Source organism: Sesamum indicum, linkage group LG5 (assembly GCF_000512975.1).
Source record: "Sesamum indicum cultivar Zhongzhi No. 13 linkage group LG5, S_indicum_v1.0, whole genome shotgun sequence".
NCBI classification, from domain to species: domain Eukaryota; kingdom Viridiplantae; phylum Streptophyta; class Magnoliopsida; order Lamiales; family Pedaliaceae; genus Sesamum; species Sesamum indicum.
In genome coordinates, this window is record NC_026149.1 from 8,420,348 (window position 1) to 8,434,897 (window position 14,550).

The 14,550-nt window shown below is 36.5% G+C and overlaps 2 protein-coding genes across 2 annotated transcripts; one reads left to right on the forward strand and one right to left on the reverse strand.

Annotated features, from left to right (window-relative positions):
* LOC105162267 lies at nt 377–8,964 on the forward strand. The gene is made up of 6 exons (XM_011080262.2): nt 377–731; nt 2,162–3,232; nt 3,602–3,775; nt 7,377–7,519; nt 8,068–8,178; nt 8,339–8,964. Exons 1-6 carry the CDS (start codon nt 606–608, stop codon nt 8,400–8,402), a joined length of 1,689 nt encoding a protein of 562 aa, XP_011078564.1. The 5' UTR covers nt 377–605; the 3' UTR covers nt 8,403–8,964.
* On the reverse strand, nt 9,279–13,917 carry LOC105162268. The gene is made up of 5 exons (XM_011080264.2): nt 13,397–13,917; nt 10,251–11,057; nt 10,029–10,108; nt 9,851–9,922; nt 9,279–9,747 (listed from the first exon to the last, which is right to left on the reverse strand). Exons 1-5 carry the CDS (start codon nt 13,727–13,729, stop codon nt 9,471–9,473), a joined length of 1,569 nt encoding a protein of 522 aa, XP_011078566.1. The 5' UTR covers nt 13,730–13,917; the 3' UTR covers nt 9,279–9,470.

The window sequence follows — 14,550 nt, forward strand, 5'->3', positions numbered from 1 at the left end:
GTATTTATCTCACTTAATATAATTTTATCGTAGTGAATTATTTGTCTCATGTGAGTTTATTGTAATGTTATTTTGTTGTACTGTGAATTTCTTGATTGAATTGACGTATTTGCAATTTTTTTTATATTGATCTAAGATGAAATTACATTTTCAGTCCTGTTATTAATACATGACTAAATTTGTTATAAAAGACCAAATATAAAATATTAAAAACTAAATTCGACAAAAAAAAAGACTAAATATATAAAAAAAATAAATTATATAATAAAAAATTGGTAATGATTTATAATGTAATAATATGTAATTAAGATATATGAGAAAGGATTAGTGTCCAATAAATGATGAAACTATAAATAAGATTTGAAAACTCGAAATTGAGTCCACAGACCTCTCACCTTTCAGCCGTGTTGTCTTCACGCAACGCAAACACACACACACACAGCCCTCCATTATTATGACCACCATTTCTCTTCATCTTCATTCCCCACCATTGCATACAAAGGGTTGGTGTATGCGCGCATAGGAATCCGTATTTTCTTCTCTTTTTTTGATACCCCTTTTTCGTCCTCTCTGTTAGGAGAAGGGAAAAAGAGAAGAATCATCAGATGGGTTCGGGCATCAGCCGGACGAGGTCAGGCCGTTCTCGGCCCCAAGAACAACGCCCTCGGCCAAGGCTGAGGCGGGCTATCTCCTCGCTCCTCGTGTGTGGTGCCTCCTCATCATCTCGCGAGGTATGGTGGTGTTGTAAATGGGAGTCAACAGATCGACCTTTTTTTTTTTTTTTTTTATTTTTTTTGCAACAGATCGACCTTTTTTTTTTTTTTTTTTAATTCTTGTGGTCTTCGGTTTTGTGCTTTAGTGGTCTTCCCCTGAATTGTGTTTTTCTTGTTTGCTTTATTCCTTATTTTTTACCAATATATGGTTCGGGGAAATTTTGAATGATGGGATTTTGCGTGATGGATGTTGATTATGTGACGAAATCAGTTTTTCGTCTTTCAACTAATGGAAGTTTGAAAACAAGACAAAGATTGTCATTGAATTGTGTTTTGTCCCAATAAAATGATACGGGAAAGAGATGAATCCCAGGTGTTTGAAATGGTTAAGGATTTAGTTGTGGACTATGTGTGCATGATGTGCATTTTCCTGAAGATTGTATATCTGAATTTGAAAGTTATTAATTGCTCCAACTGTCATTTTTGAATGATGTGCTTTTGCATGAAAAGAATTTTGAGGATCAGTGCTGATATCTTTTTCCTTTCAAGTATTGAAGCTTGGATTAATGGAAAAGATGTTCAGAGCATTATGTTAGGCCCAAGAAATGTGGCTGGGGTTTATCTCTAGGTGTTTGAAGTAGTTAAGAAATCATTGAGTCGATTGAATGTAATTGAAGCTTAATTCTGTATAACGGGAGTTGGCGTTAAATTTTATTGAGATATTACCAAACCCATAACAGTTGTTTATTTCCTATGAAGTGAGCTCAATTTTAGAAGAGGGATATCGAACTTCCTGAATCAAAGATTTAAATATGTGTAACATCCTTTCTGCTGGTAACATGCTTATGCCTTAAACTGGGTTGATTAATCTGATGAGATTTTCTAGGATTCTTATATTTGAACTGTTGAGATGAGGCAAGTTCGGGAAAAAGTGACATTTATGCCTTCTGAAACCGAATATGGTTCTGATTTAGTTTGATCATAAGCTAGTAATTTACCATTACTGCAATAGGTCCTTTTGTTGATATCATAGACTCCTTGCTTAACAATGTCTCAGCAAGATGGTATTTCCAAATTACATGGACAGCCAGGCTATGATTTTTTCATTCCGATGTATGCGAGTCTGCAATATATTAAATAATGAGCTCTTTTGAACTTAGTTTAGTCTGCTAATTGAGCTGTCTCCTTTTTCATCTGAATTCTTAGTTCACGTTAGGACGTACAATTGAAGCAACTATGGTGGAAAACATAATAGATAATTTTGTCTTGGGACGTCTCTGGTTTTATTCTCAGGTTATCTGTGATTTATTCTGTTTTATGCGATCAGAATGGGCTAATGCATATCTGATAAATGTCATTAAGCATCCTGTTCTTATGCACAATGTGTTTCCCAACAGGGATAGGTATCTTAGGTGTTAATTCTATGCATTGTCATTTGTTTTCTGTAGATGGAAGATTATCCAGCTGAATTACTGGTAAATTCTGCAGAACATGGACATCAAGAGCAGTTCAAATTCCTGAGGAAAAAATCGGATTTGTCAATGGGCAATGGGGATGATCTGGTTAGCAGCAAAAGTGAAAGTCTGGTTTCGTCTAGAAGATGGTTTGCTGCTAATGGGAATTCTGCTCCAGAAGATGGTGGGAGCAATGTTGAGCGAGGCAATAGAGGGAAATTTTTGTCTGAGAGTAGGGAGTTGATTCCTTCTTATCAATCTACTGCTCATTCTAGAGGTATTGAAACTGCAAGTACTTCCTATGTAGATCAACTATCTGCAGATTGTGTTTCTTTGAATGAAATGTCGAGTACGAATGCTATGAACACCATAAATTACAACATGAATGGGGCTTTATCTCAAATTGGTCAACGGTTCAACAGTACAGGCAATGTATATTCTCATGGTCTTGGAGGGCTCTTGTTAGATGAACTTTCAGTTGAAAATAATGTCTCCGAAGAAGTTGATTTCTCTAATTCTGATTTTGGTTCCTCTTTTGTTTCTGATTCACCCATGGACACTCATTTGCCAAGAGATGATACCATTCAGGAGGTAACACCTTCACATGTAGGTTTTCTAGTATCAGAAAGGGAACATAACAGACAAGATGTCAACCTACTGCAGGTGGACGTTGTGAGTATATCCTCAAATATTTTACCAACTAATTCTGCTGAAATAAACAGTCGTGAGGCAAGAAGGAATAGCAGAAGATTATTTTGGGATGCTTTCTCGAGACGCAGCTCTCGGAGGCATACAGAATCAAGAGCCTTAGGTTTTTCGCCTGGTGATTCTGAATCTTTGAGATCTCACGACAGATGGCTCCTTGATTTTACTGGTAGTTTCTACAATGACGAGGTTGGAGGAGATTTAAGATCTCATGGAAGTAGAACTCCAGGCAGTCATGAACTGCAAACTCCAGGAAGAAATGAACAACAAACGCCGAGCAGTAATGGAGAAAGAACTCCAGGCAGTAATGAACAAGATACTCCAGGCAGCAATGAACAAAGATGGAATTCAAGATTTGAGGTACAATACTTTTTTGGCTTTTTTTATTCTGAGAGATACTCTGAGAGGTGATTGTGGTTCATTCTGCTTTACCACTTGCCTGAAATTTTACTCATTCTTTGTTTCTTTCTTTCTTCTTCTTTAGAGAATCTCTCATTGCTCAAGTACAACTAACTAATACTTATTTATCTATGTATGTATATATTCTGGACAACTGATGGGCTTTGTCAACAATTTTAATCTTTTTGTGTCCCATTCCTTGCCCTCTACTTCTTTTCCTTATTTAGGATGACAATGCAAGTCCTGCTCAGGTGGGATGTATGAAAATATTGTCATGATGTCTAGTGTTGCATTCTGCTGGATAGTTGTTAATTATACTACTCTATACAGATCTGGGAGAGACTTCGCGGAAATCTTGATTCAACCGATCATCCAACTTCAGTCTGTCCTAGAGGAATACATGCTGATGGTTCATGCTCGTGCCAGTCCAGTTCATCAGTTGAGGAATCTGGCACACGTGCTGGCATTTCTCGAATAGTCATGCTGGCTGAAGCATTGTTTGAGGTACTCTTTTCTCCCCCTCGAATATTACAGTTATGATTTTGCCCCATTCTTGTAAATATATATTGCCCTGTAGAGAAATGTATGCATGCCTGCAACTAAAGGAAAATGTAAAAGGGAAATCTATTGCACGTGTCAAGTGAAACACTACAATATAAAAGAAATCTAGTGTTATGAGCATAAGCGGTTAATCTTGGTAAATGTTTCTGTAGGAAGAGCTCACAACTATTAAAGAGTCATGCTTGAGCTTTATTTCTTGAAATTAATTAGGTTGTGATTACGTTATATGAAAAAATGGTCAACAATATCAGATAGGTATTTCGTTTGGAGCTCATACACTTGGCTTAACTACCTCAAGTGCCTACAGAATTAACCAGGGCAATTTTTGGTGAGTTTTTTTTGTAAAAGATTGCATTTATGGACCTGGAGTTCGTCGAGGTCCGGGGTACTGAATGCTAGACAATTTTGAGAAAGCGAATTACTGATTGTAACAATAGCTAGAGCCTGGGACCATATTAAAGGTTTGGCATCAACCACTGTCTGCTCATCCTCTTATCCCCTAAATATGAAGTTTTGCCTGATAAGAAAGCTATCATCCAATTAAGCTCGTGATGTTTTTCTCATCCTTCACCACTTACAGAAACACTAATAATACCACTTAAATCAATTCTTCATTCTTAACCAGAAGTCTCCTTGAACTAAATGGAGGAAGTACTTCTGTCAGATGCCTGACACTTGAGCAATCTAATGGGAGAAAGCACCATTAAATATCTCACAAAGTAGGAAGCAGAACAAAGTATTATGTGATTTTCTTATCTTATAAGTTTTATCTCATTCAAATATAATCTGCTAGATTTTTGAAAAGGTTTACTTTTATCTGATGTAACTAACTGGTTACTAGTTGACATAGGAGTTTCGATATCTGGCTTGCCCATGTAATCAACTTTGGAAGTTTAATGAATCCAACATTTAGTCATATACCCACTCCTGAAATTGTCCAAGTAACGAGTTTACAACCCTGTGGATTATGCTATTTTAAGTTTTATCTGTTGGAATGTTGTATTTTCAAATTCTAGCCTCATGACTAATCCCTTAAATTAGTATTGCTGCATTTACTGATACATGAGAGGAAGTGGCAATATTTGTACATAAGTACTGTAGTAGGTAAATCGTATTCCAGTTCATGTGCATAACAGGAGACACAATAATCTATATTTTGCACCTGCTATATATGTGTCTAACGCAGCAAACCTGTCTTTTATGAGGGACAAGTTAGCTTAATCAATCAATAAATCAAAAAGTAGGTTAAGACTGCAAATGTTTAACATCATACTTTTTTGGAGCTATAATATCTTGGGTTCGGTTGTTTGGTTCTGTCTGACAACGGAATCTGACCTATTAAAAAGTTTAAATTTATTACTTCAGTCGCCAATGGGTGGACATAACTTCAGACTTTTGTAGTTTGGATTGGGTAACAGAACTTTTAAGGAGCATATTCTTACTAAGTGAAGTTGAAGCAAGCATGATGTACTTTTCATTATATGGTATATATTATATGTATATATGTTTACCTATATATATGTTTTTAGTATTGGTATATTTGATTCTAATCTACCAACATTAAATTTTAAAATATTAGCCCATTAGTCCTATCCTGTGGAATTGGAGATAATATTGTATAGTAGTTTCTTATTGCTTTTTCTCTAGAAATGCATACATGGTTACAAGACACCCATCATGCTCATTATAGCGTGCTTCTAGCCTCAATCATATAAAAAATAGAAGCATATGGATTAGTTTGTGTCTTGCTATTATTTCCTCTTGCTTACTCTATGTTGTCTCCTTGGCTGATTGTAGTAGGCACAATGAATTTTTTGGTTCTATCTTCCAACGTTCCGATCAAGTAACCTTTTCACATTTTTTTCTATGAAAGACTGATATCTCTCGGTTTCCTTATTTTATGTCTTATCCCATCAAGCACCTCCTCCTTTCCCTCCCTTTATAGCCTCTGTATGCTCATGTCCTGGATCCACTCCTCATCCACGAGAGCTCTCTCGCCTTCAAATTTGGTTTTGTTCTCTATAGTTATTTTCTTATTCTTTTTTTTAATGTCTAGACAGAATTGAGATTGCCTGAAGTATGTCCGACCTGAACTGAATCTGAATATTGGACAAAGATCAGGTATAATTTGAAAGGATCTGAGACTTAAATCATTCCAACTGGATAAAAAGCCTGATGGGCTTACAAACCCATAGCCGATCCCGCACCCACCTATAGTCACCAATCCTTATTGGCTAAGAAGCACCTGTTTTCTATTTTATATTTCATAACCTTCTTAAAATTTTCCATATGAAATAGTAGAACTTTTTGTCTCTATGGGGACTTGGACTGACTTGAACTTTGTGGCTAACTTATCAAACAATGGGTTGATAAAGATTTATGATGGCTTAATCTTGGAATTTCTCACCTGATATCAAGAAGATTCTCTGCCAATCTTCCTAGAGGGAGCCTTTAGTTCTGGTGCTTCAATTGGTTGGAGCCGTTAAACAATCACGTTTAGGTGCATTAAGTCAAGCTCATCGTCACATTATTAGTTGGGGTTTTCTTAGCTGCTACCTAATTAACCACACACTCTGTTAGAAAAATGCACTTGACTAGAAAAAGAAGAGGAAACCAGCCAGCATGTGCTAGAGGGAAGAAATAAACCCTTTCAAATAGCTCATTTGGTGGAGGTGTGGTGGGTTGCTGATGACAAGGCTCATTTGCTTAAGGAACTAAAGTCATTGCTTTCTTTGCTATCACGATCAGAGAGATGTATATTGATTTTGAATATGATGCTTAATGTAGGAGAGCAGATGAGTTCAGCTCATATTGAACTCTTGATTTTTCTTGAGTTTGCGCTTATTATTTAAATGAGCTCAACTCACTTGCGAAAAGATACGTGATACCTAAATTAATTTGAATTGTTTTTTTTATTTTTTGAAATAATAATATTATTCTTTCATCATACTTATCCTCATTATTCTTAAATTTATCAGTTAAGTCAATAATTCCAAATATCTTTTTATTTTTTTGTAATGCCTATTAATATTAATGTAAGAAAGTATTGTTGTCATTTTGTTTCAAGAGATTATATTTTTAATTTCAATATTAATATATATAAAATTATCATTAACATTTATTGTTAATGAAAATCATAGACTATTACTAGTAATAAAAATGAATTATGTGAAATAAAGAAGAAAGAAAAACAACACTTGTGAGCTTGTTTTCAAGCTTTGGGGCACCCATATCTGGGCTCAATCACAACTCATTAAAGAGGTCAAGCTCGAGCTTCAATTGAGTTGGCTCGAGACATCTACTGCTAGCTGAGAGCATGAGTTTATTGTTCTGATTTTTTGTACTACACTATGTTTTCTGTTCATATAACACATGCCTCCCAATTTATCTGGTTTGTTTTTATTCAGTGAGTTACTGCTCGCGAGTAGTAATTTTATGTGCGAGATTCTTGAAAACTCTACTAATATTCTTAACTTTTTCTTACCTCTCATATGGAGTTTAGATCCTCTGGGATAATCTTAACTTGTATATTGTGCATGTGCAGATACTTGATCAAATCCACCAACAGCCTATGTCCCTTTCCTTGTCTATGGTCTCGCTTCCAGCTCCTGAATCAGTTGTTGAATCTTTTCCTGTGAAGATTCACAGAAAAACAGGAAAACTGGAATGTGCCGATGATGTTTTACAGTATGTTTTCTCCCGCCTTTTCTTATGGGCCTGTGGTGAAAATGGGAAAATTTCAAGTTTGGGAGCTATGGATTCTCCATTTCCCCATTCTCTGAAAGGATGTATAAGATGGGGGGATACATGAACTATATGCTGACGTTAAAGAAAACACAGGAATAAGGACAGAGATCCTAACTAAGAAATGACATTCTTAAAAATTTAAGATTCCCTTTAATGGATCTCTTAGTGACTTTGTGCTCCAAGCCATAATTGGAGATTTTTAATCCTTAAAGCTTTCAGTACAACAAGAGGTTGGTTAATAAATCAATAAATTGTTTCTGCACTTATCTTCTGAAACAAAATCATTGTGGTAAGAGTAAGACATGCTAGTAACTGAGATTATTTAGTGTATCTGGGAGAAGGATGAATCATTCATTGAACAGTAATGTAAGAGATTAGAATGTAAACCTTTCTTTGTACTTTGCCCAATTATGATATCAAATGACTACAGATCATACCTTGTTATCTTTCAAGGTCGATTAGCTTTTAATCATGAAACCATCATGCAGGTGTTACATTTGCCTGGCTGAGTATGAGGAGGGAGACAAAATACGAGTTCTTCCATGCCAGCATGAGTATCACATGGCATGTGTAGATAAATGGCTGAAAGAGATTCATGGGTATGTGATAATTGCTGAATTATGCATGTCTGTGTGTGTATACAAACCTTAGCCACCAAATTCTGTTCTGTTGACTTTGTGTGCGTGTGGGTGTGCACATTTCCAAGCATAACGCCTGATTCTTCCGATGCTAATGCTTGATTCTTCTCTGGTGCTCCAGTGTGTGCCCACTCTGCCGGGGAGATGTTCGTGAGGGTTTCTCAGAGGGCTCTACTTCTACTTAAGATCTTTCTCAGTTGGTCAATTTCTTATATAACCGATAAGATGGGCCTCAAGAGTTGTATCTTTCGTGGAATAATATGTCATTTATACTCGTAACCAGAACCATTTCTGGTTCAATATCAGAATCTTGATTGGGTAGGTATATTAGTTGGTGCATTCTGCAGCCACAGCAAGGAAAGAGAAGAAAAAGAATTATTATACTTGGGTACTTGTATCATGACATTCGAAAATGTAATGGCTTTCTAGCCTTTTGCTGAAAATCCTTATGTTTTCACATGTAAGTAGATCAGGCAAGGTCAACGATTTTACTTGTGGTTTAGCATTTTCCGCCTTACACGGGGCTCCCAGATTTTCGGTCCTACTTAGTGGCGATGAGATAGAGACATTCACTTTTGCATGTTTGTATTAGGCTTTAGTTGAGAGAGTGAAGGAGATGTTCTTGGAACTCCCATGAGCGGGAAACACGTTTCCTGTAGAACAGCATTAACAACTGAATGTTTCTGTATAGTTGCCATTTTGAAATCTGAACAATCAGATGCTATCCTCTTTTATGTGGCAGAAACATTATGTTGTATGCAGTTCTTGTTTTCCTTACTCTCTGGGGTTCTGGTAAGACACATGTTGTCAGCATTTCCGTTGTGTAAGAAATCGGGAAGGCTATTCAGGGGGTGTTCGCAACTGTTTAAATAAGACGAAAGAGTATATTTTGTAGTTCATACGTTTGAACTACTTGAATTAAATCGATTTAAATTAAAAATTATAAACAACTTCCTCCCAACTACAAAGTTGTTACCCTTGGTGGTTTGGAGCATGGAAACTCGAATACTAGCATAGGATCCCTGGAATGTAAACTGAACCCTGAAAGGATACAAGCTACAGTGCAAAATGTTTGCAGAGTTAGAAAATTAGCATCTGACAGGTCTAAGTACAATCATCCTATCTACATAACACATTCTTTAACTGCAGATGGCTGGCATGCAAGAACCATGCCTTCAAGTCCTGCAGGAATCCATTGCTTAAGGTAAACTTAAAGCCGATAAGATCTTGGCCTTTTTGTACTAAAACCATCTTTACATATCAAAGAAGGGGTTGTACTTAAATCCCTTATCAATGCTACTATGGTTGATCGATGCATGATCTTTGTTCGAGGACAGGAAGCTTCCTTGCCTTGTACAGTTTGAATTGCCCTGCCGAGCAAAGAGATTTGGAGGTGAATTTTCATCATCGTGAGGCTTGTCCCTTTTCTCCCCTGCTTTCCCTCGGGAGTTTCCCATCTCTTTCATGTGATTCTTGAATTCTTTTCTAACCACATCTAACACAATATCACCGTATTGATCACACCACAATCTGAATTTTCAAGAAAAGAATTAGAATGCAAATACTTAACTTCGACCCTGTGACTATTCGACAATCGCTAAAAAGTAACAGAATGAATAAAATGGCATCTCACTTGGAGAAAAACTTTTCCATGTCTGCCTTGTCTACCGGAAGCCTAGTCGAGATGGCTTCAATTTCATCATCTCTAAGCAAAATTTATACATACATGTGGTTAATCCATGTGTTATTAAGACAAAAGGCTCAAAATACTATTTCTAGAACCTTGATTGAATCTGAAAGGAAATGCTTACGAAAAATGAACATTTGGATCTTTTGCAACAAGTTCTGTCCGGATCCGGGATAGCTCCTTCTTTATGTTCTCTCCTAAAACCTGCAAAAGTTCCATGAAGATCATGCAAAGCAGAAGCAGAAGTTAGGCCAACTTGAAGCTCTAGCCAAGTCTAAGTAAAACTGTAGGCAAATACTTCATGAGTTCAACTTAAGAAATTATAATGCAACATAAATTTCTACACCTTATCAACAAAGAAATCAGTCGGTGCGCCGTTTGGATGCAATTTCCTCTTGATTTGCTTGGTGTCTGGTCCCTCCCCAACAGGGTTTGCCACAAGCTTACCACCATAACTTGCTCCATCTGATTGCTCATTGAGGGACGGCGGATCTATTTCATCCTCAGTGTCGTTTTTCTTCCATTTCTTGAATCCATCAAATATCCATGCTTTTTTTCCGGACTTCATGTTTTCTTTACTCTCAGATTCCATACCAATGTGATTACCACCACCAGTGGCACGCCCCTCTGGCTCTCTCTGAAAAAGGATCTGAAACGGCTTCCTCTTCCCCTTGTTGTTAAGACTCTGCTTCTCAGCACCCATCACAAATTCTGATGGTAAGCTCCCCACCATGAGAAGAGACGGCTTTGAGTCGCTTTCTTTCTCATGGAAACGACTACACACAGTGCTTAACACATTTCGGTCATTGATCCCAAGACCTCTAGCGTCTGCAGTGTATACGTTGTTCTTGTCCTTCGACTTCCCATTTTTATCTGGTGATACAAAACCAAAAGCAGACACAGCTGCTTTCATCTTTTTCACAGTTGAACCTTCTTTTGACCTATTCCTGGAGGTTAACATCTCTTGGTTAACCAAGCTTTTCTCGTCCTTGAGATCTATAACAAACCATTCTTCGTCTGAAATCTCCGTGTGTGCTCTGACTATCACATCTCGTGCCTCAATCTCAGCTCCTTGCACTGCAAGTCTCTGTAACAAAGGCCTTTTTGATGCATGGTACTCTTCCTCTGATATGCATTTGGCATAGAGTAACTCCTAAGAGAAAAAAGCCACAAAAACACCATAACTTCCGTGGTCCTAGTAAAAGTATCCCTCTGTAATCTTTAGAAATATTGTTCTGCTTATTATCACACACCAAGTTAACAAGAACTTCTCCTTTCCTTTACAATTTTATTGCATAATGAAACAAATTGAAGCAAAGACAGACCAATAGAGGCCTACAATGATATCGGTTCGTACGTATTTGGATTAGCACTTGCAGATTTGAAAATATCATGAATGCTAACATCATATTGTCACGAATGCTATATCCATAAATGAAATTGACACTTTTTTTATTGAAAACACTTTACAGGATGATTTGTATAATGTATTATTTTCATTTACAATGAATTTTTCTTATTATTACTACATATATTTATTTTCTTGCAGTATGCCATTTGACTTCATTTGGCGACTTGATCGACCAATTGAAATATCGAACAATTCAGCGGATAATAGGTGCACTCGAACGCCACCACGCTTAAACCATAGGCGCGCTAGACCATGACAAGATACGCACTAGGGAAAGCCACCAAGCTTATGCCGACTAGGGAAATTGGAGGTCCATCAAACTCTTTCCAACCACAGTTGTCAGCACCTCATGATTGTGAAGCTTAGGATAATTGCTCGAGAATTTGCCCTATTGACCCCAACCTCAAAGGATGTTCTACAAGTCGGGTGCCTCATACAAGAGAAGCACAACTGTGTCTCGGACAACAGTACCCAATGGGCATAGGCATCGATAGTTACTTATGTTGTTTTGTCTTATTTTAAGAACGCAGTCCTTTTGCTACGTGGTGAATTGTTGCGCTCCTTACATTAAAAATACTAGTGTGATGAATATGTCCCTCTAGTTTGAATGTTAGTGTTAACTGAACACAGTGAAGGTGTTATGGAATTAGTGTTATTGCTATGAAATGAAGTGGACGGAGGCGCCTTCATCGATACACAAAATGCTTTTCATCTTTTGAGTGAGTCTTCACGCATGCCGTGAATTAGCACAAAATAGTAACACTAATTAACAAACCAAAATGAATGCAAATACGACTTTTTAGGCTCAAAATACAAAAAAGTAAGTCATATAACCAAACAAACTTTCACATCTTAAATCTACTATATACCTATATACTAAGAACACCAATTCCAAATATATTTTCCATTCTCGCCTCTAACTATATAGTTTTTGATATTTTTACTCTAAATATGTTTTCATTTCTCACACAAAAACCAATATAACTTTTCGACTACAATTGGAAATGCTGAAAACTGAAAATAAAAATGAAAACATAACCAATAAAAATAAAAATTGGCATGTTTTGTTACTTCTCTCTTTTATTATTTTTCTCGTGGGACGGTGTTGCACAATCTAGAGGGTTTTGGGGTGAGTCTATAAGTTCTTTAAAGCATATACAAATGTTTGAAAGCTGTAAGAAATTATAGAGAATTTGATAAAATGCTCACAGAATGAGCTTGAAAGACAAAAAAATAAGATGGTTGACAATTCTTAAATATATAAGTTTAACCAAATACCTCTTAAACATACCACAATGATCAGGAAGAACTCTTTGTTCTCATTTGGCAGATAGAGCTCTATCATCAACTACCAGAGCTAAAGTACAAATGATACTTGACCCAAAGAAATAAATAGCATGTACCATAAGAAATTCTCAAGAATGCATATTCATCAATAAGATATGTTTGTTAGAAATTAGTGAAACTATGATTCACTAATTATTGAAGAATTGCCTCATCACTGATCAAACCATGTAATGCAATTCTGACTTTTCTAGTTCCTCTCAGTATTGATACAATCTTACTTGCTAAACACCTAAACTGTATTATCTGACAATAGCGACAACTCCGAATTCAACACCTATAATAAATGCTATATTGTTAGAGCGTGGAACTTGAACCAGTATTACATACAAGGATAAGATTGTAAGTTTACGATGTTTTGCAGGCACCCTAGTATTAGACGACCATGAACGTAGGGGATTCTCCGAATACATAAATCTTGTGTCTCGTAACTCCTTCTTTTCGTACTTTTATGCACACGTCAACAAACTGACTGAATTCAATTCCTAACATCCATAACTATCTATCCGAAGCTGAGCTTTGTTTTCATTTTCTCACTGCCCGAAAGAGAGCCAAAGACAACCTAAATGTTTCTCCATATCTTCGTAAAACATACAGTTCCATATGTTCTAATTTACGTTTATTTATCTTACACTAATACAAATCACAACATAAAATGAAAGAAAAGAAGGATAAGCAAATCAACACTCAGGAAATCCCTTCGTGAAAACAAATTAAAACCAGCTAATCCCACTCACCTGCAAGAAGATCAGCTTATCCCTCAAAACCGCAGGAGGCTCGTGATCGACCGGTGACGCAATGAGCGTCTCGAGAAGGTGTGTTCTGAAAGCAGACACCTCCATTTCAGGAACAATACCTTCTCTACAAAGCCCCATCAGATTCAGTATCTTGTGGAATGAATCTTGCTGCCACTTGAGATTATCCGACTGCTGCTTCGACAGACGCTGCTCGGCCGCCGCGATAGCCGGAATCCGCCTCTTCTTGAAGGAGAATGGGAGGATGGTCTTGCAGATTGAGGTGATGGAGTCGTGCAGTGAGGAGTAGTATGTGGGTGTGTATGTGTATACCATCTTCTGGAAAACCCTTTTCTTCTACTTGTATGAATCTTTGCGGGATTTCGTTGGTTTTTACTAAGATTGGATCAGCTCTGAGTTTATGGGATTTTTGTTTTTTATTCTGGGCTCTCTCTAAGCTTTTGTGGATGATGAAGAGAAGGGGGAGTCCTTTTTTCGTTTTTCACTTTGCTGTAGAAATTTTGAATTTGTGCGTGTAAACGATTAGTTGGGACTAGCCGTTGGTTCTTAAACGTTGGTTTTGATGTTATACGACGCCGTTTTGGGTTTACCCTGTTGGGCCGTAGTTCCATTTTGGGCCTACCATTTGATGGGCTTAAGAGATGGTAAGGGTATGACTGGGATTTTTTATCCAACAATTAAAAAACACAAGGAATAAATCACCCCCGACTTACAGTCTATTCATACAATTTATTTCTGTCTTTTAAAAAATTATACATACATATGTCAGAAATATCGATATTTTTTATATAAATTATCCTATTTTTTATAAAATTACACATACACCCTAACAACGTCAACATCATTACACACACTATCCTACTTTTTGGATTTTAGGAGTGTTTTTGTAATTATACCTAAAATATGGGTGATTTGTATAAGTATATCACGATTAGGAGGTGCAAATATAATTATTTATATTTATTAAAAATCAAACGTTAAGTTTAATTTTTTATTAGGATTTAAGTGGTATTCATTTATAATCATCTACTATGGCCTAAAAAATAGAATTATGAGGTTTCATCTCTAAATATTTAGGGCATAATGTGAATTTATAATTATATCCTTAGTTAATTAAATTCCAATACTTACATTCT

Coding starts and splice junctions, on each gene's coding strand:
- LOC105162267 (XM_011080262.2), top strand. CDS start 606: ATGGGTTCGGGCATCAGCCGGACGAGGTCAGGCCGTTCTCGGCCCCAA. Junction 3,233..3,601: donor GATGGAATTCAAGATTTGAG/GTACAATACTTT, acceptor TACTCTATACAG/ATCTGGGAGAGACTTCGCGG. Junction 8,179..8,338: donor TGGCTGAAAGAGATTCATGG/GTATGTGATAAT, acceptor CTGGTGCTCCAG/TGTGTGCCCACTCTGCCGGG.
- LOC105162268 (XM_011080264.2), bottom strand. CDS start 13,729: ATGGTATACACATACACACCCACATACTACTCCTCACTGCACGACTCC. Junction 10,109..10,250: donor CTGATTTCTTTGTTGATAAG/GTGTAGAAATTT, acceptor GAACTTTTGCAG/GTTTTAGGAGAGAACATAAA. Junction 9,748..9,850: donor ATGGAAAAGTTTTTCTCCAA/GTGAGATGCCAT, acceptor TTGAAAATTCAG/ATTGTGGTGTGATCAATACG.